We start from the raw sequence: 25396 nt of genomic DNA, 5'->3' as shown, positions 1-25396 counted from the left end.
TCACTTTAATCGCCTTGGCTGAATTGTATGGAATTATGGGAGTTGTAGTTTGGTGAGGGACCAACACTCTTTGGAGGAGAAGGCTAAAGATCTTGTGGAACTACAGGATTCCATAAACTTGAGCCATGGCAGTTATTCATCTTGTAGTGTAATGAACCCTTTGTGCCTGAAGTCTTAATACCACTTACGATGCATCTACATTGTAGGATTAATGCAGTTCAACATCACTTTTAAGTGTCATAAGTCAATGTTATGGAATCCTGGGAGTGTAGTTTTACAAGGTCTTTAGCTGGTGCCTCCCCAAAGTACAGTTCCCATGATTCCATAATAGTGAGTCATGGCAGCTAAAGTGATGTCAAATTACATTCATTCTAGTGTAGATGCACCCTCAGTTTAAAAGTGAGGAAAGCTATCTCTCCCCCCCCCCCTTTTTTTTTTTTTTTTTTTTTTTTGCACTCTTTCTATCTTTTTCATGAAGGCTGAGCAAAGAATAATTACAGAGGGGGAAAAACCCAAACTTCTTTTTTTTTTTCAAAACAGAGAAAATTAGTAGAAACAAGATGCAATATTTATTTTCCTACTTTCATAATACAAGTTTAAATTCTTGTTATCATTATTTGGCTTTTCACTCCCAAAACCCCCACATACAACTTCAGGAGACTCACTTCATTGAAAATGAAGGTGACATATTGAACATTGAAATAAATATACATTTGGACATTGCTCTCAAACACTATCCATAATCTATCTAGAAAGGCATGACATCACATTTTATAAATATAATAATAAGTGAGCAACTCACATGAGAGATATCAGTCAGGATAACTGATGCTCTTTTCCTCTTGGAGATTTTGCTGTCATCATCATGAGACATGAACTGGAACCTTTTTACTGTTATGGTTAATCATAATACAGAAGGATCCTGAGCAACATTGGTTCCTCAGTGCTAAAATCCAATATGCAGGATTATCAGTATTAGAGCAACATTTTGATTACAGAAAAGGGCATGAGCCAATAATGTTCGCAATATTTACAGTTACGTTCTTCAGATGTAGGTTTACTAACGTGGAACTTTTATCTTTGGCAGCATCTTCATCCAGATCTTCTGTCCCTGATGTCACAGCTAGAATAAATATTGTAAAACCACTAGTTTTATCATGCAATCTTTCCAAACCTTGATAAATGTCAGGAGATATTGCAGAAACGTAGTCTCTGTGTCACTGTTGTATGATTTCAAGTCATTTCTGACCTAAGTTGATCAAAGGTGGCCTTACCATGGGGGTCTTGTTGGCAAGATTTGTTCAGAGGGATTTACTTTTGCCTTCCTGTGAGGCTGAGAGAGTGTAATTTACCCAAGATCACTCAATGAGCTTTCTTGGCTGATCAGGCGTGACTAAAACAACCTATGATGGGTTTTGCTTTTCAAGATTTGTTCAGATGAGGGATTGTTTTTGCTTTCCTCTGAAGCTGAGGAAAAGTTGCAGTTGGCCACCTTGATTAGCACTTAATGGCCTTTTAGCTTCAAAGCCTGGCTGATTGCTGTCTGGGGGGGGGGGAGAGAGAAGTCCTTTGTTGAGAGGTGTGAACTGGCCCTAATTGATTCTTGCCTGAAATTCCCCTGCGCTTTTTTTAGTGTTGCTCTTTATTTACTTTCCTGATTTTAGAGGGCTTTTTTAATGTTGCAATTGGCCACCTTGATTAGCATTTAATGGCCTTTCAGCTTCAAAGCCTGGCTGATTGCTGCCTGGGGGGAGAAAAATTATTTGTTAGGTGTGAGATGGCCCTAATTGATTCTTGTCTGAAATTCCCCTGCTTTTTTAGTGTTGCTCTCTATTTACTGTCCTGATTTTAGAGGGTTTTTTTTAAAAAAAAGAAACAGGTAGCCAGATTTTACTCATTTTGATGGTTTTGGACTTTGCTATGGAATCATGGGAGATGTAGTTTTGCAAGGTGTCTATGCCATAGAGTGTTGGCGCTTCACCAAATCCCAGGATCCCATAGCATTGAGCTATGGTGGTGTCAAGCAGTGTAGACCAGGCATGGGCAAACTTGGGCCCTCCAGGTGTTTTGGACTTCAATTCCCACCATTCCTGACAGCCTCAGGCCCCTTCCTTTTGCCCCTCAGCCGCTTAAGCGGCTGAGGGGCAAAAGGAAAGGGCCTGAGGCTGTCAGGAATGGTGGGAATTGAAGTCCAAAACACCTGGAGGGCCCAAGTTTGCCCATGCCTGGTGTAAATACAGCCACAGCGTCCCTAGGGTAACTTCAGAAGGGAGGGAGAAGGAGCCCCGGGGGGCGGGGCGAAGAAATGCAGTGTCTGTTGGTATACAAAGGAAAATTGCCCGGGGGAAAACCTTGAGCCCAGTTTCCCTCCCTGGCTCCGCCCATCCCTGACGTCACCGCACCCTGCCCTGAAAAGCCGGGGCATTGCAATGCATTCCCTTAAACCTGGACCTTCACTTCCCGCGCGTGGCATTCTCATTGCAATACAGACCTTGCAATCAAGAACGCCGCAATACTCATCATAATAACAATACCTCGCTCTCGTTGACCTCAACTCTTTCTTTTTTTTAATTTAATGAAAGTACCATAAATTATTATTATTATTATTTTATACTGACTTTATTTTTTTTTCTAAGATTTTAATTTAATTTTTTTTCTACTGAGGTTTTTTTTTTTTAACGTGTTGCCAGTCAAGAAATTTGGCTCTTTTGATCTGATCCGTTGAAGAAGACTTAATATTAACGGTTCATCCAAAAAGGAAGAAATATCTCTGATCTGAAGCTTTATAGATCCTTCGGTTGATTGATTGATTGAGGTAAAACCTTGGGATATTTCTATAGTTTGGGGAAAAGGGCTGGGATTATTATTTACTGTTTTGGGAAAGAAGTAAAATATTAGAATGCTTCCATGCTTGCAGTAAAAGGGGTAAAATATTATAATATTTATATAGTTTTGGGAAGGGCTTGAAAGAGAATGTTTGGGGTATTTCTGTAGTTTGGGGAAAGGGCTGGAATTATTATTTATGGTTTTGGGAAGGAGACAAAATATTAGAATGCTTCCATGTTTTGGGAAAAATATTATATTTTTATAGCTTTTGGGAAGGGCTCGAAAGAGAATGTTTGGGGTATTTCTATAGTTTGGGAAAAGGGGTGGAAATATTATTTACAGTTTTGGGAAGAGGATAAAATATAATGCTTCCATGTATGCGGTAAAGGGGGGTAAAAATACTAGAATATTTCTATAATTTTGGGACGGCCTTGAAAAAATGGGGTATTTCTATAGTTTGGGGAAAGGGCTGGAATTATATTTTACCGTTTAGGGAAGGAGATGAAATATTAGAATGCTTCCATGTTTTGGGTAAAAATAATATTTAATATATAATATAATATTTAATATATAATATTTCTGTAGTTTTGGGAACTGAATATTTTTATGGTTTGGGAAGAGGATTCAATGCTTCATTTAACGTCCTTCTGGTTGGTTTCTTTATGTAAGACTAGATGAGATGGGTCTTTATTTATTTATTGAACTCCCCAGTTGGGGCTTTTAGCTCCTAAACCAATGAATGAATGAATCAAGCGCACCCGAAAACGAATGGTGCAGTCTTGTGACTGCTTAGCAATATTTTCCCCAAGGAAAGGAGGTTTTTTCACACTATCAATAATAGTGACGGATTGATTGATTAATAGAAACATATCTTCTTGAGACTGGGTTTAAGAAGGAGAGGGTTCAGGGAAAGAGAGGAGACTGTGTCAATTTCAGAGCCAGGTTGCATCATGTTTTAATACCCAGAGGAAAAGGGGTGGAGTTGGGTGGTTTCTCAAACCTGAAATACAGAGGTCTGTGTTAAGTGGATTTTCCTGCAACCTCTCAGTCAATTGATTCCTCTGGGTGGGTTCAGTCTCAAGATCTGGATCCAATAAACATAATAATAATAATAATAATAATAATAATAATAATAATAATAAGGGTCCTTGGGGAGAGGAAAAGGCCAAAGCTTCTTCCATAGGAGTGGTTTTGGAGATGTAGGTCCATCCAAGAGCATCTCTGGTGCAAACAGTGGTCTGTGGGCTTTTCCAAGCAGAAGTCTCCCCCTTCTCTGTGGAGATCATCTTTTGTTCGCTCCCTTGTACTTTTCCTTCCCATCCCCTGGCTTTGCCCCCCTCCCTTCCCTGGCTGGTACTTTTCCACTCTGCCTCTGAATCAGAGCAGCAGCAACAGCAGCCAGTCACGTGATCCACTTTGGAGGAGCAGCATTGCTGCAGTATTGACGCCTTCCCTCCCTTGTCTCTCCCCCCTCTCTTTTTTCCCCCCTTACCTTCACAGGCAAGGCAAGTCCAGCCACCAAGGACAAAAGATCAGGAGGAACAGCAACACCACCACCACCCCAGCATCCCCCATCCTTGCTTAGTTTGGTACCTAAAAGGGACATCCCCGATCCCATCATGACCAAAGCTGAAATGGGGAAGCTCAACACCACCCCGGATGAGGACAGCAGCAGCTACAGCTCGAACAGCAACGACTTCAACTACCCCTACCCCACCAAGCAGGCTTCTCTGAAGAGGTCCGAAAGGAGTGATTCTCTATAAGGCTTTTATAAGATAGAGTCCCATCCAAATCAAAATCAGATCATCCCTTTTGGGGCGGGGGAATAGAGGGGACAAAAGTAGATTTGTTTGTTTTCCACTGTAATCTTTTTATTAAGGATTTATACCTTTAAAATTCAACCTAAAATGCAGGCTGAGTTCACTACCTTACTGACATGGAAGCCAGTAGCTTAGAATTTGAAGGTACATCTACACTGTAGAATTAATGCACTTTGACTGCAAAGGTTCAATGCTACAAAATCATGCGAGTTGTGGTTTTACAAGGTCTATAGCAAGCATGAGCAAACTTTGGCCCTTTGGGTGTTTTGGACTTGAACTCCCACAATTCCCAACAGCCTCAGGCTCTTTCCTTTTGTAAAAGGAATGGGCCTGAGGATGTTAGGAATTGTGGGAGTTGGAGTCCAAAACACCTGGAGGGCCGAAGTTTGCCCATGCCTGGTCTGTAGCCTTCTCTGGTAAAGCGGGCATTTTTATTATGTGCAATAAAATGAAATGTAACGATATAGAACCATAGGAAAGGGATCTAGGAGTCTTAGGAGCCCCCAAGATGAACATGAGCCAAGATTGTGGTGCTGCGGTGAAAAGAGCCATTCCATTCTTTCTAAATTGCATCAAGAGGAGTATAGCATAAAGAAGGAGAAATGTGATATTGGGTATGGTTTGGAAGCAAACTACATATCCCAGAATGCCTAGCATTGAGCTATGGCAGTTAAAGTGTCAAAGTGCATTAAATCTGCAGTGTTGAGGTGTTAGGGAAAACTCCCCTAAGATTAGGCAGAGCATCCAAAAACAAGCAGGATACAAAAGTTGAGCATCAGCTCATTAGCAAGCAGAGCGTGTAGTGCTGTGTGATGTGGCTGTAAAGAATTCAGAGCTTAGGAGGCGAATAAGCAGAATCCAATCTTTTAAAAATCACAAAAGGTTTATTTACAATAATAAATAACTGCATTTCTTAATAATCCAGAACTGGGTCTCAGGAACTCTAACGTCCGTCTCTTCTAAGATTTCAAGATGGGAAAAACTCAATTACTACATCTCTCCTGACACACAAGCAGAGAAAGAGATCTCAAAGCAAAGCAAAGTGCTGAGATACAAAATAGGGTTCAACGTTGTGGATAGCTCCTTTAAAGTTTGAATTTATATCTGGAGTGGATATAAATGTTAAAGTTTGAATTTATATCTGGAGTGGATATAAATTTTAGTGCATCTGGAGTGGATGCACTAAACCATCCAAAGACAGGAATCACTGGTTTGCATGTACCATAAATGGGTGGAGGCACAGAGCAAATATTTGGCCTGAATCATTAACAGAGTTAGGTACCTCAAGTCCCAGTTTGGAAAGAAAAGCAAACAAACAAATACACTCAAACAAACAAGTCAAAAATGAACTTTTAAATCCGTGAGCTCTAGCTATGAAAGCCAAAACTATTTTTGATGCTTAAATGGGACACTGGAGAATGTTACTTAAAGCTCCTTTTTCTCTCCTTCCTTTTCTTATAGCCATTATGTAGACATGGATCCAGAAAACCAAAACTTTTTACTTGAAAACAATCCTGGAAAGAAGAAATATGAAACTGAATATGTAAGCATGCCCTGATATCTGCTCCCAAGTGAATTGAATTTCTATCCAGATAAAAGCCAATTATAAATTATTGGGTGTTAAATGGTCACATCATCCTTATAATCTTGTTCTTCTTATTATTTTCAGCAACCAGGTACTACTTCCTTTGGAATGTCAGTATTTAACCTGAGCAATGCGATTGTGGGCAGTGGCATCCTTGGACTGTCTTATGCCATGGCAAACACTGGAATTGCTCTCTTTGTGTAAGTCCTGGAATGCATTAAATTAGCAATACTGTGATGTTGTCCCTATGAGTGCATGTCAGTTCTGCAGGCGTTTGCAGTTTATTTCTAAGTCTAAAACAGACAATTTTAGAGTGGAAATCGTTTTCTGGAGTATAGGAACAGAACTAGTTTAAATCTTAATGAGGTAAACATGACTTAGAGATCCTAAATGTTGTTGCATAGCAAATCCCATCCAGCTCTTGCTAGCATTGCCAATGGTGAGAAATTTAGGGGATTGTGATCAAACATCGGAACAGCCCTGTTATTCTCATCTTTGGGCTACAAAATACCATCAATTCTGTTCACTCTCCTGATCTCAGAAACAGGCTATAAGTCAATTAAAACACAAAGGGCAGGAGCTGGTCCCATTTATTTATTTATTTATTTATTTGCTGCATTTATTAACCGCCGCTCTCAGCCCTGAGGCGACTCGCGGCGGTGTACAATATACAAAAAGACAGTTTACAATGAGCCAACATGACAAAAACTAACATATCACTACTACACAGACATCTAATTACACTAAAATAATCCGCTTCGTCTTATCGTCTTATGTAAGCATTTTGAGTCCAATTGATATCAGTTGCATCTCTGTTTCTCAGTAGCACCGAACTATGTTTTGTTTCTCATTCACTTATCTCATTTAGTGTTTGGGAATCTGTCCTTGAATTAAATAATGTTTGTTTCCAGCATTCAGAGATGTATTCTTTTTGTAGCACAAATGTTCCTGTAAAATATTTCCACTAGTGGAGAAGAACCTTCCCTGTTTGTTCACCATGGCTTCTGGCCATAATGTTCTGCAGTTAGATGGCTAGATAGATATACATCCATTATAACCATCTCACCATTCTGTTCTTAGCAGAGCAATGAGTCTTGCTCTTTTTAAAAAAATGCAGTAATACAATTTATCCTAGTTTCGGTGTGCATCAAAGTATCCTTTTCATGTTAAAAAAGCAGTATGCTTTGGAATTATGTAAGGGAGTTGAAAGGAGCATAATGCAAACAACTAATAAGTGTGTTGTCATAGGCTTTCATGTCCAGAATCACCGGGTTGCTATGAGTTTTCTGGACTGTATGACCATGTTCCAGAAGCTTCTGGAACATGGCCATACAGTCAGGAAAAGTCACAGCAACTAATAAGTGGAATCTTAGTCTAGGATGATATGGAGATGTCTTTCCCATATCACTATGTAGTATAATTATTTCCTTTAGGGGCAGTGTCATTTGTTATGGAAGAACGTACTTGGAAAGATATATAACCATGGTATTGCCTATTTCAATGCAGTCTTCTCTGGACATAGAGACAAAAAAGATGATGACAAAATATTTATAGATTACAAAATATAATAATTTCTTCATAGTGATCAAAGCATATTCCCATTCACAGATGTTTTATAAAACCATAAACAAATGTGTACAATCATTTTTTTAAAAAAACATAAATGTCCTTCTGTCTGCTTCTACTACTCTAAGGGCTTTTGTGATAGAAAATCTGCCTTCTTGCATCATTAGAAACCAGTTTTTACAACTGCTTTTCTGTATTTCACGTATGCATCATAATCCTGAGAGACTCAAAAGGGCTTTAAGGCAGTGATGTTGTGTACCTGCAGCTCACAGATCTCTTTAAATGTTGCATTGAAACAAGTAATTATACTCAAAAATGTTATGTGCATTGCTAAGAGGAGCTATCAACCAGGCTCTTCATATTAATTCCTCCACATTTTATCATTTCACTCTGTATTTTCAGTTTGCCCAGTTCATTGGCTTTAAGCGATGCACATTTAAACTTCCCTTCTGTCTTCTCAGGTCCTCAAAATGACTCACTGCTGATCACTCTTTCGATGTCTCAACATGCAATATGCTGGTAATTTTACTGCTGCCACAAAAACCCACTGAAGTATGAAGCACATGTTGGTGTATGGCCCTTATGCATTTTTTGCCAATTAATTGAATTTGTAAATTTATATGGAAAATGGAATCCAAGCAAAATGGTGCCATACACTTTTAAAATGAGAGCGAGATAAAAGTAATTTGGTATTAAGATGTGCCATTTCATGCTCCAAGAATGTTTTGCAGTGGTTACAACATCATCAGCATAATGCATGCTAGCAGTACCCTCTGAATAGCAATGTTTGTTTTTTCCCATTTTAAAAAAAGCTCATTTACATTAGTGGAGTTTTTTAAAAAATTGAAATCAGTAGTTTTTCCCCAGACACTTAGTACTACATTGTCCAAAGTTGTATTGTGTTTGTTTGGTTTTTTTAACAGATATTGAGTTTAAATATACTTTAAAGTAGCAATACTGTGTACTAATGTTCGAAAACAGGTTTTAATGGGCTCTGATGGAACCTATTTTTGTTCAGGATTGTATTGCATGTGGATTAGATACTTACTGGTAGATATTGATCATTGTTCACAGGATAAGAGTTTTAAATCAGAAGTGAAATCTATTTGAATTCATTCTCTTCCTTGAATAAAACAATTACTCTATAGCAGTGGTTCTCAACCTATGGGTCCCCAGATGTTTTGGCCTACAAATCCCAGAAATCCCAGCCAGTTTACCAGCTGTTAGGATTTCTGGGAGTTAAAGGCCAAAACATCTGGGGACCCACAGGCTGAGAACCACTGCTGTGTAAATTTAGCTTCTCTACTACAAAGCTGAATGAAGTTTTCTGAATAAGACACCGAGGCCTGTCCACACGCGTCTGTATTACATGTTTTTGTGACCAAATTGAACTCATTTCCACGTGCTTTATTTTGAGAAGGAATGGCAGCATTTTACAGATTGTCATGGCCTTTTTGGGTGGATATTGCCCTATCCTGATTCTTTAATTTTGTCAGAAGATACTCTAAACAGGATTTAGATTCTTCTGTCTAATCTTCTGTCTCATCCCAAGGGTTACTTCAATATTGCTAGATGCTACATATCTGTAACAAAATTTGTATCATGAGTTCCAATGTTAATTTGTAAAACTACTAAAGCAAACAGAAGTAAAAGAATTAGAGCTTTCTTTACCCCTCCAACTATTTGCGTCTCAGAAGTTTGGTAACATTTTGGTAGAAAGGGCTTGTCAGCTTAAAAGAACAGAGATTTAATCCATTGTGAGTCTGAACTATTTTAAATCAAGGCAATCCAATTAACTGGTAGGTCAGTTGGGCTATTTGTAATCCTTTATGGAAAATGTCTTATAACCTCAGACACAATAAAGATCTTCCACTATTGTTGTCACATTCATTCTTAGATATTTTTAAAAACAATAGTTACTTTTGAAAGATGAAATTTTTTCAAAAAATGCTACTTTTAATTGCTATTGGTTTCAATGAAAATCTTAAGCACAACTGTAAATACTTTACTGTGGAAATAAGTGAGGGTAGAAGTGCATAAAATTGGTCGAATTCCTCTTGTGTTTTATTATATTTTCTTGCTATGTTTAATACTTGCTTTAGTCAAATCAAAATTTCTGTTTTGTGTTTGTTTTTAGAATTCTCCTAATATTTGTGTCGCTGTTTTCTTTGTATTCCGTTCACCTTCTTCTGAAGACTGCCAATGAAGGAGGTATGATAACAACAATTTCTGAATAAAATATTCTCTCTCATTATCATAATAAACCAGTTCGATAGAATTAGTTTAACTCCATTTTAATATTTGCATTTTATATCTTTTTGATTGCATTATTTTAAAAGTTGTTAGCCAAGTTTCATCCCAATCTAGTAGTAAAAGGTATCAATGATTGACCCACACACATTTTGGTGCCTCAAATGTTAGACCTGTTTCTGGGTATATTTGACCTGCTGATTTTAAAAGGGCACCAATTTTCCCTTATCAGTTCTGTGTTTTGAGATACAGAACATATGCCATCTACCCATCGCCATCTGCTCACCCATAAAGAATCATGATAACCATAGCTAAGAAACTAGAACTGGTGTTGTCTTGCCAATGCAATTTTCTGAATCAGTATCTCAAATAACCCCAGAAACAGACCTAAAAATCAAGAAAACAAGAAATTATTTTTTGTTGGGCTGTGTAATAATTGCAAATGTTTCTCTGTGGCTATAGGATCTTTGTTATATGAACAACTGGGAATGAAGGCATTTGGCATGGCTGGGAAGTTAGCAGCCTCTGGATCAATTACAATGCAGAACATTGGAGGTAAGAATGTTCAGATATATACCCTTCTTTACTTACAAGCTTTAGAATGGATTTCATTTCTATTCTGACTTTGTCACACAACACAGTTCCACTAATGCATGAAAACAGTATTATGGAATGTGTTTGGTGGCTCCCTTTTCTGTTCCATGTTCTATTTTTGTAACAATCTACAATATTATTCTCCTACAGCTATGTCAAGCTACCTCTACATAGTGAAATATGAATTACCATTGGTCATCAAAGCATTTATGAACATAGAAGAGAACACAGGGTAAGTCAGAAGGAAAACTGTTGGTAGGAACAGAAAGGAGCATTGGATCTGGATACGATACCTATGTAGATACACACAAACGAAACTTCCTAAACAAAGGAGAGGCTTCTGTTATGCTTGCCTATTTCTTGGACAATCTGTTTGAAACATGACACAGATCTTGTCATGTTTCAAAATTAGAATGCCTGAAATTAATTGACAAAATTAGAATATCTAGTAAATTTAATACTGTTATACTGTTTCTAGGTTTGCTGTTAGATAGACTGCAGTTTTTTTATTTATTTGCAGCATTTCTATTAACCATTCAGTAACATAGTTCTGTTTGCCTTGCAAAAAAAAATGATAAACTACATCAGTTAAAAAAAATAAAGTTGCAGAGTAGTTGTTGTTTTCCCCAGAAAAAAAATAGAAAAAAGAAAACATTTTTGAAGTGTTTTCTCTAGTATATTTATGCAATACAATGTAAAATTTAACGTAGTGGAACAAAAACCTTGGTCACAGGCATTTTTGTAAAATTAGATATGTAAGTTTTGCACATAAGCATTTAGGACTGAAGCATAACTTTGAAATTCTGATGTTTTTTGCTTCAGGCAAATGATTTCACTGGAATTCAGGAGATAAGTAAGGATGCCTAAATCTCATTATAATCATTAACATGTGGACACCAATTAAACATATCAAATTCAGTGTAAGATTTGCTCTCTCGACTTTCTATAGACTCTTGCCTATTCTGTTTTGGCTTGTGGTAAGGAGTAATTCTTATTTAGCAGCAGGGTGTCTGATTTTTTAGAACATGGTCCTTCCCTTATGGAACATGCTTAGAGATCTCCATAAGAGACAACATTGCCTTCTAGTGTTTCTTCCCAGCTCTTATTTTCTTATTTTCTGTATTTCTATGAGAATCACATCAATTTCCTATGGAAATAGGGATATACCTCCCACATCCCTGTGCCCTTGACTAGTAAAGGTAAAGGTTTCCCCTTGACATTAATCCAATTGTGTCCAACTCTGTGTGGTGGTGCTCATCTCCATTTCTAAGCCAAAACTTGGCATTGTCCATAGATGCCTCCTAGGTCATGTGGCTGACATGGCTGCATGGAGCGCCATTACCTTCCTGCCAGAGTGGTACCTACTGTTCTAGTCACATTTGCATATTTTCAAACTGCTAGGTTGGCAGGGGCTGGGAGTAATAGCAGAAGCTCACCCCACTCCCCAGATTCGAACTGCCAATCTTTCGGTCAGCAAGCCCACTGCACCACCGGTGTCTTGACTAGACTTACTCTAAATATAAGTGTGCTCATATTTTCTGGAAGAAAAGTTCATTTCTTCTCAGACTTCCAAGAGTAGGCCTCTGATGTTAAATTCAGGTGTTTCCTATACATTTCTTAAGCGTCAGGAGGATTTATTTGGAAATAAATGCATGTAGGGAAACAGGAGAAGTGTGGAAGCTAGCACAGAATATATGTATAAAGAAGAGAGCAGGAAGTTAATCTTAGCTGCAAACCTGGGCATCCTTCTTAAGGAAGAAGTCAAATCCACAGATTTCTCCCTGAGTAAACGTATTTAAAACTGAGCTGTCAAATCTTGAATATGATTGCTGACAGAATATGGGCATTCCTCTTGGAATGCAGAGCAAAATTTCCCAAAGAATGGGGTTTTATAGATCCATAGCCAGAATTGGATACTTGTGTGTATGAGGTACTCCAATCTAGATTTTCTCTGCTCCATTTCTTGTTTCCTTCATTCTACTGCAATATATACAGTATTAACAACGGACTATTTGGAATTATATACAGATATGATAACTTTAACAGTGACTTCTCTTGCTTTTCTTATAGGCAGTGGTATATCAATGGTGACTACTTGGTCATATTGGTATCTTTGGTGCTGATTCTACCTTTATCACTACTGAAAAATTTAGGTAAGTAGTAGGTTTTGATTTTTGTGTAAAACTAGAGGTACAGGCTGGGAAATAAATAATGACTGTCAGGCATCTTTAAATTAGAAGTCATAACTGCCTTTTTGTTTCTTTAACTTATGTGTGAAGCTTTCCATTTGACAAGCTGCACATCTGGTAGTATTAAATAAATAAATTGTGGTGCCTGAAAGAGGAGATTTACATGAGCTCTATAAAGCATATGTAAATAACAAAAAACCAAGAAAAGATGTTTTTTTCGTGTCAGGAGTGACTTGAGAAACTGCAAGTTGCTTCTGGTGTGAGAGAATTGGTTGTCTGCAAGGACGTTGTCCAGGGGACACCTGGATGTTCTACCATCCTGTGAGAGTCTTCTCTCATGTCCCTGCATGAGAAACTGGAGCTGACAGATGGGAGCTCACCCAGCTTACCGGATTCAAACTGCTGACCTTTCGGTCAACAGTTCTGCCAGTACAAGGATTTAACCCATTGCAGTAGATTAATAGGTACCGCTCCGGCGGGAAGGTAACGGCGCTCCATGCAGTCATGCCGGCCACATGACCTTGGAGGTGTCTACGGACAACGCTGGCTCTTCGGCTTAGAAATGGAGATGAGCACCACACCCTAGAGTCAGACATGACTGGACTTTATGTCAGGGGACTACCTTTACCTTTACCTACCACCGAGGGATGAGAGCTTGCAATCCTATACTTGTTTAACTGGCAAAAAGTCCAACTTAACCCACTTGGACTTACTTGTATAGAATTGCTCTGTAAATCTAATTGTTAACTTATCAAATTACTCAGGCCCCTTCTGGGATGGATGGCTGTGTAGAAGGGGGCTCAGTTTGACTTATAGTTGAACAAATTGTGGTCCTCCTTATATTGATGAGTTAATATCCCAACATAAACAAGTTGGCAAAGGCTGGTGAAAATTGGATTCTAACACCTTCTGAGGACCATAGGTTTCTCAGCTGAGAATGCAGAGGAAAACCATAATATAAGCATATATGTTGAATGGTAAGATGGCATTTGTAAAATCTGTAAAAGTGCCATAATGGATTTTTACAGATCTTGCCCTAGAAACCCATTTCTGAGCCATAGAAACCATGTGATGTTTGTCCTCTTAGAGATGAAATAAACACAGCCAAAAGTCAAAACATTTCTTTATTACAGGTTATCTGGGCTACACCAGTGGATTTTCCTTGTTGTGCATGGTCTTCTTTCTCATTGTCGTAAGTATAGCCTCTTCTGTATAATTTGAAATGCTTGCAATGCCTGGTCCAAATGAATTTGCTCCTTACCCATAATTATTCACAGCCATTAGGTCTTAAACAAATGGATGAGAGGAAGTTAACCGTCTGTGCTGTTTTTGTTCCTTATTTAGGTCATTTGCAAGAAATTTCAGATTCCTTGTGGGCTGGAACATGACTTGATTAATGCAACTCTGAATGCCACACAAGAACACCTGTCAACTGTTTCACCTTTTCACGGAACTGATGTCAATGTAACTAATGACGATGCGTGCACACCAAAGTATTTCATCTTCAACTCACAGGTAAACATAAAGACTAACCTGGAGGAGCGACTGACTCTATATATGCTGATTAGAATTGTGACTATAATGCTTTCAAAGCTTCATTGACTATTGAAAGCTCCTATTTCTCTGACAAGAGCACTGTGTTCCTGTTATAAGATCCAGTGTATCTTCTGTCATCCTTGAATTAAATGCATGATGATGCGGACTGGACAGAATTTTTGCCTTTGGGCACACATGAGCACATATGAAGCCACTCACATTCTTAAATCTTTTATAATTTAAGGAGCCATATCACTCCTTAGGCCTAAATCTTCCTCAGTAATATTGAGCCAATACCTCAGAGGGTTATTGTGTACATCACATGAGCTCATTTGAAGAATGGTGGAATAGAAATGTAATAAACATAAAATATGTTAAAAATAGTGAGATTATGATTTCAGCCTAGTTAACAAGTAAACTGACCTTGCTTTTTTGGTGTTAACAGTTATAAAAAATATTAACGAATGCCTTTGTTTTGTTTCCCAGACTGTCTATGCTGTACCAATCCTGACGTTTTCCTTTGTCTGCCATCCTGCTATTCTTCCTATTTATGAAGAACTCAAAGGGTAAGGCTTATATATATTGCATGTATCATATGTTTCATAGAAAATGAGATAGGTATGAATGCATGTGTTTCAGAAGTAATAATACATTTATTCCTTTGAAATAGCCGAAGCCGCAGAAGAATGATGAAGGTATCCAATGTTTCATTTTTTGCCATGTTCCTCATGTACCTTCTGGCTGCTCTCTTCGGCTACTTGACATTTTATGGTAAATAGCTACATTTCCGTATCAGTTTCTGGGGTTTGTTTGTTTTTGTGCTTGAAACACCATGTAGATGTTTTTCGGTATCCATTTAATATTCTTTTGCTTTCAGTCAGGGCTATGGGGAGATCACATGTGAATTCTCCCAGTGGAATCGGGACAATTAAAGTGTCCAAATATTTGCCCTCTAAAAGTGGTCTCCATTGAGAGCCTGGAAAAGTTGACTCCCTGTTCCAAAAAGCACTGCATTAAATTAACTGCCTCAATGTATTTGTAGCTCATTCTTAAGCAGTTGATTGTAGGGAGTCCTGGCCCACATTCTGAAATGCATTTAATCTTAAGCAAGTCCTGCTATATTGGGACTGCTTTCTGAATAGAGATATTAAGTAATGTGGTTGGTATCAGATGTGAAATAGAATGCTTTTCTATCTTTAATACATAAGCTATTGTATGTTAAGAAGTAGCGTCTAATACAGTGGTTCTCAACCTGTGGGTCCCCAGATGTTTTGGCCTTCAACTCCCAGAAATCCTAACAGCTGGTAAACTGGCTAGGACTTCTGGAAGTTGTAGGCCAAAACACCTGGCGACCCACAGGTTGAGAACCACTGATCTAATATATAAATATTCACACTGATATCATCTTAACATAGAAAATGGTGAGCAGAAAAGCAAAGGGCACCAACTGGAGATTTTCTTCTCTGTTTTGTACACTAACACTTTGATTTTCCTGCTTGGCCAGTCCTTTGAAATGTTCCTTTTTGGGCTATAACTCAGAATTCCCCCAACCGGCATAGAATACTGCAAGTTATGGTCCAAAAAAGTAACTTAGGTTTCCTAGAAGGAAGAGAGGGGGAAAGAGAAAACAGATCATGCTGGCTTGAAATTAGTTCCGGTTTAGATGTTCATTCCAAATTAGGCTTGCTTTGTGGGGAGTATTGGGAAAATGTATTGTGTCGGGTATAAATTCAGTTATCCGTGTCTCCTCTACATAAAACTATTACAAAGAGGATTGACAAGGCTATTATTAGGAATCCTGCCCATAGGTCTGCAGTGTTTGCCAGTGCATCCCTATTGTATGCCAGAAGAAAACTGCAAAGATAGTTGACTACCTGGTTTCACTCAGTGACTGAAAATTGAGAATTAGTGTTTGCCACGCTTAGAGTAGATTTTATCTAGATATGATGCATTTATAGATTCCAGGGCATCTCCATCTACACTACAGAGCATGACAGCACTTTTAACTGTTTTATCTCCATCTTGTGGAATCTTGGGATTTGTCATTTGCTGTAGCACCAGAGTTCTCTGGCAGGGAAGACTAAATTTGCCACAAAATTACAAATTCCAAAATTCCATAGCATTGAGCCATGGCAGTTAATGTGGTGTCAAACTGTGACAATTCTGCAGTGAGGTCAGGATTTAATCCATTTATGAGTAATCTTAGTGACAACAATATTGCCTTGATATTAAAGGTACACTTTGAACAGCACATTGTATTCCAAAGGCTGTTACTGATGTGATTCAGAATGCAGAATTTGGTCTATTTATAACCCTGTCAAACAAAACTGAATAAGAAGAAACATTTAAGTGAATGTCCTGGTTATGCATTGCTATGTTTTCACCTGATTCCACTAGCAAGTTTTAAACAGTGCACAGAGATCTTGCTTTTGAACTTTGTATATGCTAAAGTCACTAATCGTCTATCAAAATGCCATTTTCTTTGCAGGCCATGTTGAGCCAGAATTGCTGCATACATACTCTGCAGTCCTGGGAAGTGATGTTCTTCTCTTGATTGTACGTCTGGCTGTTCTGATGGCTGTGACTCTTACTGTGCCAGTTGTGATTTTTCCAGTAAGTAACTTCCCTTCAGGGGGTTTGTTCATAGTTTTGATAGTCCTTTAGAAACCAAAATAACTTAGGACTTGTCTGCTCAGTCTCAACTGCCCTCATCTGCTTGCATCAATATGTTCTGTTTCATTGCTTTGTGGCCACTGGATCTGTTTCCTTTTTAAAGAAATTAAGTGACATACTGAAAAAGAACTGACCTAACTAAATGCTTGTTCTCAAGATTAATGAACCTAAGGAAGTTCACAGATGTCCTCTCCTATAAGTTCATTTGCTCCTTTAAAAAGTTTCTCATGGGCTGAGGAAGGAAGGGGAAATCTTGCCATCAAGAAATATCCCTTTTTTTTCTATTGATCCAAGCTCAATTCTGGGCAAGTCTCTTCAATGTTATGGCTTCCTTCAAAGGGCTATTGAATCCAATGGAGAATCCATGGATACAGAGTGGTTGGTGCCCTTTAGTTTTTACCCAATTTGCATCTCCAGATGTTACTGAAGAACACCTCCCATCACTTTTAATTATTCCCCATGTGGACTGGTGGTAATGGGAATTGCAACCCAACACCACTTGTGGTTCTGAGGTTGGGAAAAGCTTAAAAGGACATTTTAATGTCAGACATCATATCCCCAAGCTTATATCTCAACTCAAACCCCACTATCCTGACTAAACAGAACAAACTGCAGCCTTCCAGATGTTACATTATCACAACTGCCATCAATTCTAGTCATGATAATGTCTAATGAAGAATACAGGAGTTGTAGTACAGCATCTGGATGGTCACATAAGATTACATGGTGAGCCAGATTTGGCCTGTGGGCCTGGAGTCTGACACATGTGTTCTAAAAGGTGCTCCACCCATTCTCAAAGTAGCATTGTTCTTGCTTAAGTTATTCATCCCCACAGGAGAGAATGTCAATTTTGTCCCAATTTTGGGATCATCTTCAGAATTACCTTTTCTAAGATATTCTTGGGCAGGGAAGAGATAGTCTCCCCCAATTCACCTCCTCTCATTGACATGGTCATGGAGTGGCAAAAGGGGCAGATGAAGATTATAACTGATTTTGTTTAGAGCATAGCTGCCCATTACCCCTTCCTTCAGATGATTCCTGGATTTTAGAATAGGGAAAAGATGAATCTAGGTCCCTTACATCCCAGGATCTGCTTTGAACTGGATTATTTGAGTCTCCACTGCCATATAATCTAGGATAAGGAGATCAGATCCTAGAATAGAAGGACAGTATAGAAGGGGCCTGGGATGCAGAAGACAAAAGTAGAAAAAGGTTTTTAAAGAGAATTTTCTTCACAAAGGCTTCCTAACACCTGAGAAGCCACCTTTTAATCTAAGACACTGCTAGAGGATTACAGAAAAAAGAACAACAAAAGGGAGCAGGCTTGTTTTCTGCTGCCATAGAGCCAGGACTCAGAGCAGTGGGTTCGAATTACAGAAAACGAAATTCCACCAGAACATTAGGAAGAACTTCCTGACTGTAAGAGCTGTTCAGCATTGGAACTCATTGCCTCAGTGTATGCTGGAAGCTCCTTCTTTGGAGGCTTTTAAACAGAGACTGGATGGCCATCTGTCGGGGGTGTTTTGTACTTTTCCTGCATGGGAGGGGATTGGACTGGGTGGCCCATATGGTCTCTCCCAATTCTGTTTACATTTATATCCTCCAGTTCGTTTACCTTAAAACAGAACTCACCCATAACCTATGTTGAAGTTTTACATAAGCATATCAATCCATAAATAATTGGTTAAAATGGTCAGAAAGTTTAGACTATTTCCCCCACATGCTGTTTTCTTTCAGTTGTCACAATCCTATGAGTACTTGGAGGACGTCTTATTTTTCCAACAATGAATAACTTCAATAAAATTTCCTGTATTTACAGATCCGCAGCTCCATCACACAGCTGTTGTGTTCAGGGAAGGAATTCAGCTGGCTGCGCCATTGTGCTATTACCTTCGTCCTTTTGGTATTCACCAACATCCTTGTGATCTTCGTCCCCACAATCCGAGATATATTTGGATTCATCGGTAAGTGTTCTTAAGTTGCTCTTGTTTATTTTATTCGAAAGGAAAGCACTTCAAATGAAATCTGAATAGTGTAAGAGAAACTAATATCCCAAATGATCTTTAATTTTTAATGTAGGTGCCTCTGCTGCTGCTATGCTGATCTTTATACTTCCATCTGCTTTCTACATCAAGCTAGTGAAGAAAGAGCCAATGAAGTCCGTACAGAAGATTGGGGTAAGTACAGAGGAGAAGTAGTTCTAGATAATGCTTATTCAAGTAAGTAGTAAAAATGGAATATGATGATGGATTTATTGAAACTGAGTGAGTCCATACCTGGCTTTGTGCATGTGCTGTGGTTTTTAAACTTTGAATATGTTTTGATGGATTTTTTAGTGCTTTTTGTGTTTAATTCTGTTTTAATGTTTGCATATTTCTATATTTTAAAGGGCATACTAATGCTTTTATGTCAAGCCGCTTTGAAGCCCCTTTGAGGAGATAAAGTGGGGTATAAATACATTTAATAATAATAATAAGGGACATGACTAGACTTAATGTCAGAGGAAAACCTTTACCTTTACTTGGGATTTGTATTCTTTTATATACTAAACACTGACCAGAATGTGGAATTAATTTCTATAAAATAATTTTTATTCAAAGACTAAAAAAGAAAAACAAATTGCAAGTCCCAGCATATGTAAAACCAAATTTAGGAGTTTGCAAGATACTAGAATATAGCAGTTGTGGAACAATGATTTCTTTCAAAAGAAGCTATGTACTCATGGGTAAAGGGATTGTTCCCTAAGCTTGAGTGTTGTTTATAAGTTTCAAAGCCACAACCCCCATGCATTCAAGGCAAGATGTATCTGGAACGTTATCTCTTAAAATTACAAAGCAAACTTGAAAGGCGGATTCCAGTCACTAATACAGGGCTACTTAGATTTTTTCCCCACTTGGGACCCCTTTCTGCCTGAGATTTTTTTCCCTTTTTTGTGACCCTGCATATATAGGTATGTAAAACAAGAATAGAAATCAAACATTTACTTATAACTAATCAGCATTTCAAAGGCTTGCTAAACAGGCTGATTTTCCTTTTTGGTGTATTATAACTGAAGCATTTGTGTCAGAGTCTACTGTAAACAGTACATGTTGTTGCTAACAGATTTGTAGAAATGGGTAGCATTCAGAACATTTTTACTATTATCAAATATTTCTTGACCCCAACGTTGAGATAAGGTGATGCCATTTTGGGTCAGGACACACAGCTTAAGAAGCTCTAATGCAGTGGTTCTCAACCTGTGGGTCTCCAGGTGTTTTGGCCTACAACTCCCAGAAATCGCAGCCGGTTTACCAGCTGATTTCTGGGAGTTGAAGGCCAAATACATCTGGGGACGCACAGGTTGAGAACCACTGTTCTAATGCATCCATAGCCAGTTGTCTCTATCTTTTTCCCCCTGATGAAATAATGCTATTTGTATTTGTTATTTGCTCTCTTTGTAGGCTCTTCTTTTCCTGCTCAGTGGCATATTTGTGATGACTGGAAGTATGACCTTGATCATTCTGGATTGGACAAGCAATGCTGCTTCTGATGGGCATTAACTATCTGCTTTTAAGGACAGTGTTCATGCACCATCTACTGACAGGACTTCTTATCCGCGTTTGCCGTTCTGCTTCCTTTGAAATGCAGATTCTTTGATGCTAGTTCTTCTGATGGTAGAATAGGTGAACTTTTTGACAAAGAAACTATTCTACACGATGGGAATGGATCCTAACATCAAACCACCTGAATCGTTGGCTGAGGGAAGTGACTATTTATTCCATTCCAGAGAATGGACAGCTTTCTCTGTAAAAAATATTATCAAGCCGTTTGGCTTTTCTCATTGTTACTTGGAAATTTTATTATTTACTTGAATGTGCCTAATGGAAACAATTGATGTGAGAAATGTTAGTTTACAGCAGGGGTGGCTAAGCTAACCATTGAAAGTGTGAGAGAGAAAAACATGATTATTTTTGTACCAAAAATTTTATGGACCTCAAAAGCACTATTTTGACTTTAAGAAAAAATGTTTTTGTAAGTTGATGATCCAAATAAGGTTAGAAAGAAATCGGTAAACAGTTTAATCAGTGTTCTAAATTCAACATGTGTTAAGGCATATCCTTAAAATAATATTTTTGGCCACAAAAAATATTTTTAAAACTTATTATGCTGAAGATTAACTAATTTGAAAGAGTCAAAACCATAACTGGGTTTCATGTATAATTTAGTTATTGTGAAACCAAACAAATATTTATTGAGATTCCATGGTACTATACCTAACCCAATCAATCTAAACTACCGTGTTCTATTTCTACTTACTAAACTTATCATAATTTTTGTAAAAAAAAATCTACTAAAATGGCTATGATGTGTAAACCAATATGTATGATGTAGTAAACATAGCATCCTACCCCATTAGTGGTACACTCAAGCAAGCCTCTTGAAATGAACGAAGGCTACGTAGGAGGAATATTTGACAAATTAGTGATTGGCATTTTTCTTCTTGAGGCTTAATAGTGCGTTTAGATTTTTTAAAAAGAAAAGTGTAGGTATTTTTTCCCATTCAGTTGCTGTTACATGTAAAATCACACTGAAGTCATCAGCTATTAAAACAGAATCCCCTTATCAATAGCCAATGGCTTAGCTTTATGTTTTGAAGCGAGTAAAAGTGAGGTCCTATTATAGTTTACTGACAGTACAGTATTCTCTGGCTGCATAATACTTCTCAATTTCAACTTTCCATCCATTATTAGAATTTTAAAATTATTTTTATCATTTGTTCGTCTTGGAACAGATGATTGCATACAAATACACCAGGCACTGGTGTACATGGCAAAAATTATCTTCATAAGGCAACTGGTATTCCTAAATGCAACTGATATTTACAGCAGTCTTTTTTTTAAAGTAGAGGTCATTGGTTGACTACATTGTCATCTCATGTGTATTTATTTCTGAAATATATGAGTGCTGTTTGAGCCTTAACTTTGCTTTTTTTAAAAAACAGTTTGTATACAGTGGTTACTAAGAGCATGATCCTTTTCGTAATGCAGAGATCTGTCTCCTTGACCTTGAACATTCAACATTAACAAGGTCTTGCAGGGAATGGAAGCTCTGTGCATACCTCTCATGGCCCTTGATTGGTCTCCTTGCCCATCCCTTTCCCTCAGCATTGGAAGGTTGGATGGAGGGAAGCATATAGACACCCACTCATTGTAAATAACCTCAAGGAGTGATCTTACAAGTTTGTGATGCTTAGACTCAGTCAAGAAGGCCATGGCCCTGCATCAGTAAGGCTGTTGATTATAATATGACTTAAAAGCCTATCATTCGTACGGTTGCCATAACTTGAAGTTGACTTGATGGCAGTTAATTTCAAAAGACAGAAGAGAAACTCATTTTCCTATTTCTCATGGTGATACCTTTTTGTATTGGTATCCACCTGCATGGGGGAAGGATCATGTCTCTTAACTGCTTTCAAATTGTAGGTGTTCACTACATTATTTCAGTCTCAGGCTGAAGACATTTGGTACTTGTTTAAGAGCATATTCAATACTGCTTTCCATACACAGATGCTGCTGGAAAGGACATTACATTCTGTAAGAATCTAGACATGCAACAATTTAGCAATGTATAGTACCTGTAGACTGCTTTCAACTATATTCAACAGGCATAATAGTTTGAGTCTCATTTAATTCAAGTAATAGTTGGTTTAGAGGGATCAAATGGCATGTAATTAGCTAATTAAGCAACACGGGATTTTTTTTCTGTGAAAAATGTCTTGGCCCATTTTTCAATATTTGGTAGATTTCTGTCATTGTGTCTTCCTATATACATATGATAATGCAAAGGATTTTGTTTGCATTTCTGCATGGGCGCTGCTTGCCTCTACTGCTGCCATTCTAATTCCACTGAGATCACTATGGCAATCAGCCTTACGGAAAACTAATCAATTCCACCCTCCCTTTATAGCCTCCTTGCATCCATTACTGAGGGGGTTTTTTCCCGTGTCAGTAGCGATTTGAAAAACTGCAACTCGATTCTGATGTGAGAGAATTGGCCATCTGCAAGGATGTTGCCCAGGGGACTCCTGGATGTTTTACCATCCTGTGAGAGGCTTCTCTCATGTCCCCACATGGGAAGCTAGAGCTGACAGACAGGAGCTCACCCCACTCTCTGGATTCAACCTTTCAGTCAGACCAACCGGCACAAGGGTTTAATCCATTTCCCCACCGGGGGCTCCACTCCTGAGTTGCTTGACATTTTAATAATAATATTTCTTGCCTCCTCTCTTCATGGCTCGAATCCAAGTCATGATCTAGCATAGAGTAGTATGAAGTGTACTTGAATCATTTTAATCATCTCCCCTATTTTTGGAAAACTGAATTAACCAAAAATTATCAACCCCCACCTCCCTACAGTACTTGGAAGAACTTAATTTTTGCAGCAGCTCTAAACTTCAAAAAGAGAACAATTTAGTGAGGGTTTTTTTAAAAAAAAAATCCCAATTTTCTGAGCAATTGCTTTGACTAAGGTGAAACTGTGTTTTAACATTTCTGTCTCTTACTGACTTTAGTGGAATATGGATTGCATTACACATATGTAGCAGATAATGTATTACATAATAACACCTTTTCTCTTTTTCCTGTTTATTGAATTAATCTAGTGGTCCTTAATACCATATTCATGTGAAAATATTTCAAAGAAGTCTCAGTTAAGATGGCAGCTCTTTACACATTCATGTAGCTTTTTATAAAACAGCTGCAGTGTCCCAATATCCTTTAAGCCATCAGTTTGGGATAGGGGAAAAATTGCCCTCTTCCAATACTGGAGAATTGTCTACATTCATTGGTTTGTCTCAACAGTTCCATGATAATACTCATTATTGTGCCTCAATAAAACAATACGGTCTGTGCAGTGCTATACATGGCTGCTCAGAAGTTAAGCCCTATCAAGTCCAGTGGGGATTACTCCCAAATACATCTGTATAGAGTTGCAGCTTGACTCCAGTGATATCTGGACAATACGCTGTGAATCATGCAGCTTTCTGTCAAATGATCACTACAAACATATCCAGTGGTTCTTGCTGTGTACCACTAGGCTTCATGTTTTGTTGTGTCTAAATCTGTTACACATTTGTATCCTTGGAGATTTCTATGGAGTACCTAAGTAAGCAGTTTCAGTATTATAAATTAAACCACTGTTAGTCACCTCATTTTACAATTAGTGTCTTCCATGTTCTTTCATTCATGAAATGTAACATGTTATTTATAGAACAAAAACCTGTTGGAAGTATTTATGCATATCCTCTGTACATAAGTCGTGTATATATATATGATATTGTATATAATGTAGTTTTGGACTTTTTTGGTCATGTATATAAACTTTCAATGTGCTTCATAGCTAAACCATTATGTCCATAATCCGTTCATGTTGTACATCTCGGAAAGAGCTCTGGAATGGAAATTTCCAGAAAAATAATAAGGCTGCCCAAATTGAATTTCTGTGTACTCAAGTTGCATAAGAACACTCTAATATTAAAAAAACAAAAGTTGGCTGTCATTCACTACTCAAGTGGTGCCCAACAACCTGTGTAATTCTGGTGAAATCTTATTTTTCTCTTTGTACCATATGCCCCACCAAACTGATTTGAAACTCCTGTTAGTTTCAAAGCAGTTTGCTATGTGGCATGAACAACGGTAGTTGCTGTTGGAGGCAAAAAAAAGTTATAATTCCAACTAGCTTCCCGTTTCTTTGAAACCTTACCCGTGACCCTGAGTACTGTCATGTGTGCAAAAGTCCCTATTTGAAAGGGACTCCAATGTTTTCGTCATTGGAGGGCACAAGAAGCCCTTACTGGTATTAAGCTTTTCACTCTTTGTTCACAAATATGTATACCGCAATAACCATGAATTCTCTTTTGGGTCCACAAAGTTCAGGTTTTCAGAGTACGTTGATGTTTTCAGTGATCAATATATTGAGCCTTCCTGTATAGGTAATGGTACAGTTTGTATATATTGTATATGTATATATAGAGAAAGGTACACACTGTATTGTTTAGATCAACAATTCAACTACAATTGTTGGGAAAAGCGTGCTACACAGTTTCAATGAAACATTGTACGTTTTAACTAAACTGAAATAAAGATATAATCTTACATTGTGCGTTTGTGATATTTCTCCTAATTTTTGCCTCCCAAGTAGGTTCATGGAACAAATTGAAAACTTTGGATGAATAGGACTTGCTCCATTAGATATATTATATGAGACTCATTCCATTGGGGAAAGGAAAAATTCGTATTCAACCCACAGCATTCAAAATTGTACATCTGCCAGCTGTGTGTATTTTACGAATGATCATACAGCATCATCAAATACACACG

The 25396-nt window shown here is 38.0% G+C and overlaps 1 protein-coding gene and 1 long non-coding RNA gene across 2 annotated transcripts in view; one reads left to right on the top strand and one right to left on the bottom strand.

Moving 5' to 3' along the window:
- The window catches only part of LOC132776210 (uncharacterized), a 78559-nt gene extending 77022 nt beyond the window's left edge, over positions 1–1537 (bottom strand). The window contains exon 1 of the long non-coding RNA XR_009631596.2: positions 803–1537. This is a non-coding gene — a long non-coding RNA (uncharacterized lncRNA). The remainder of the gene's footprint in view (positions 1–802) is intronic.
- Positions 1538–2417: 880 nt separating this feature from the next.
- On the top strand, positions 2418–25171 carry SLC38A2 (solute carrier family 38 member 2). The gene is made up of 16 exons (XM_060777564.2): positions 2418–2815; positions 4327–4564; positions 6108–6189; positions 6316–6431; positions 9935–10008; positions 10510–10602; positions 10792–10873; positions 12712–12794; positions 13964–14022; positions 14175–14345; positions 14853–14932; positions 15037–15137; positions 16855–16979; positions 18859–19003; positions 19119–19216; positions 20480–25171. Exons 2-16 carry the CDS (start codon positions 4446–4448, stop codon positions 20576–20578), a joined length of 1527 nt encoding a protein of 508 aa, XP_060633547.2. The 5' UTR covers positions 2418–2815; positions 4327–4445; the 3' UTR covers positions 20579–25171.
- Positions 25172–25396: the final 225 nt, after the last annotated feature.

Source organism: Anolis sagrei, chromosome 5 (assembly GCF_037176765.1).
Source record: "Anolis sagrei isolate rAnoSag1 chromosome 5, rAnoSag1.mat, whole genome shotgun sequence".
In the NCBI taxonomy this organism is placed as follows: Eukaryota; Metazoa; Chordata; class Lepidosauria; order Squamata; family Dactyloidae; genus Anolis; species Anolis sagrei.
The sequence above is the reverse complement of the archived record's forward strand: the minus strand, read 5'-3'. Positions and strand labels throughout refer to the sequence as shown.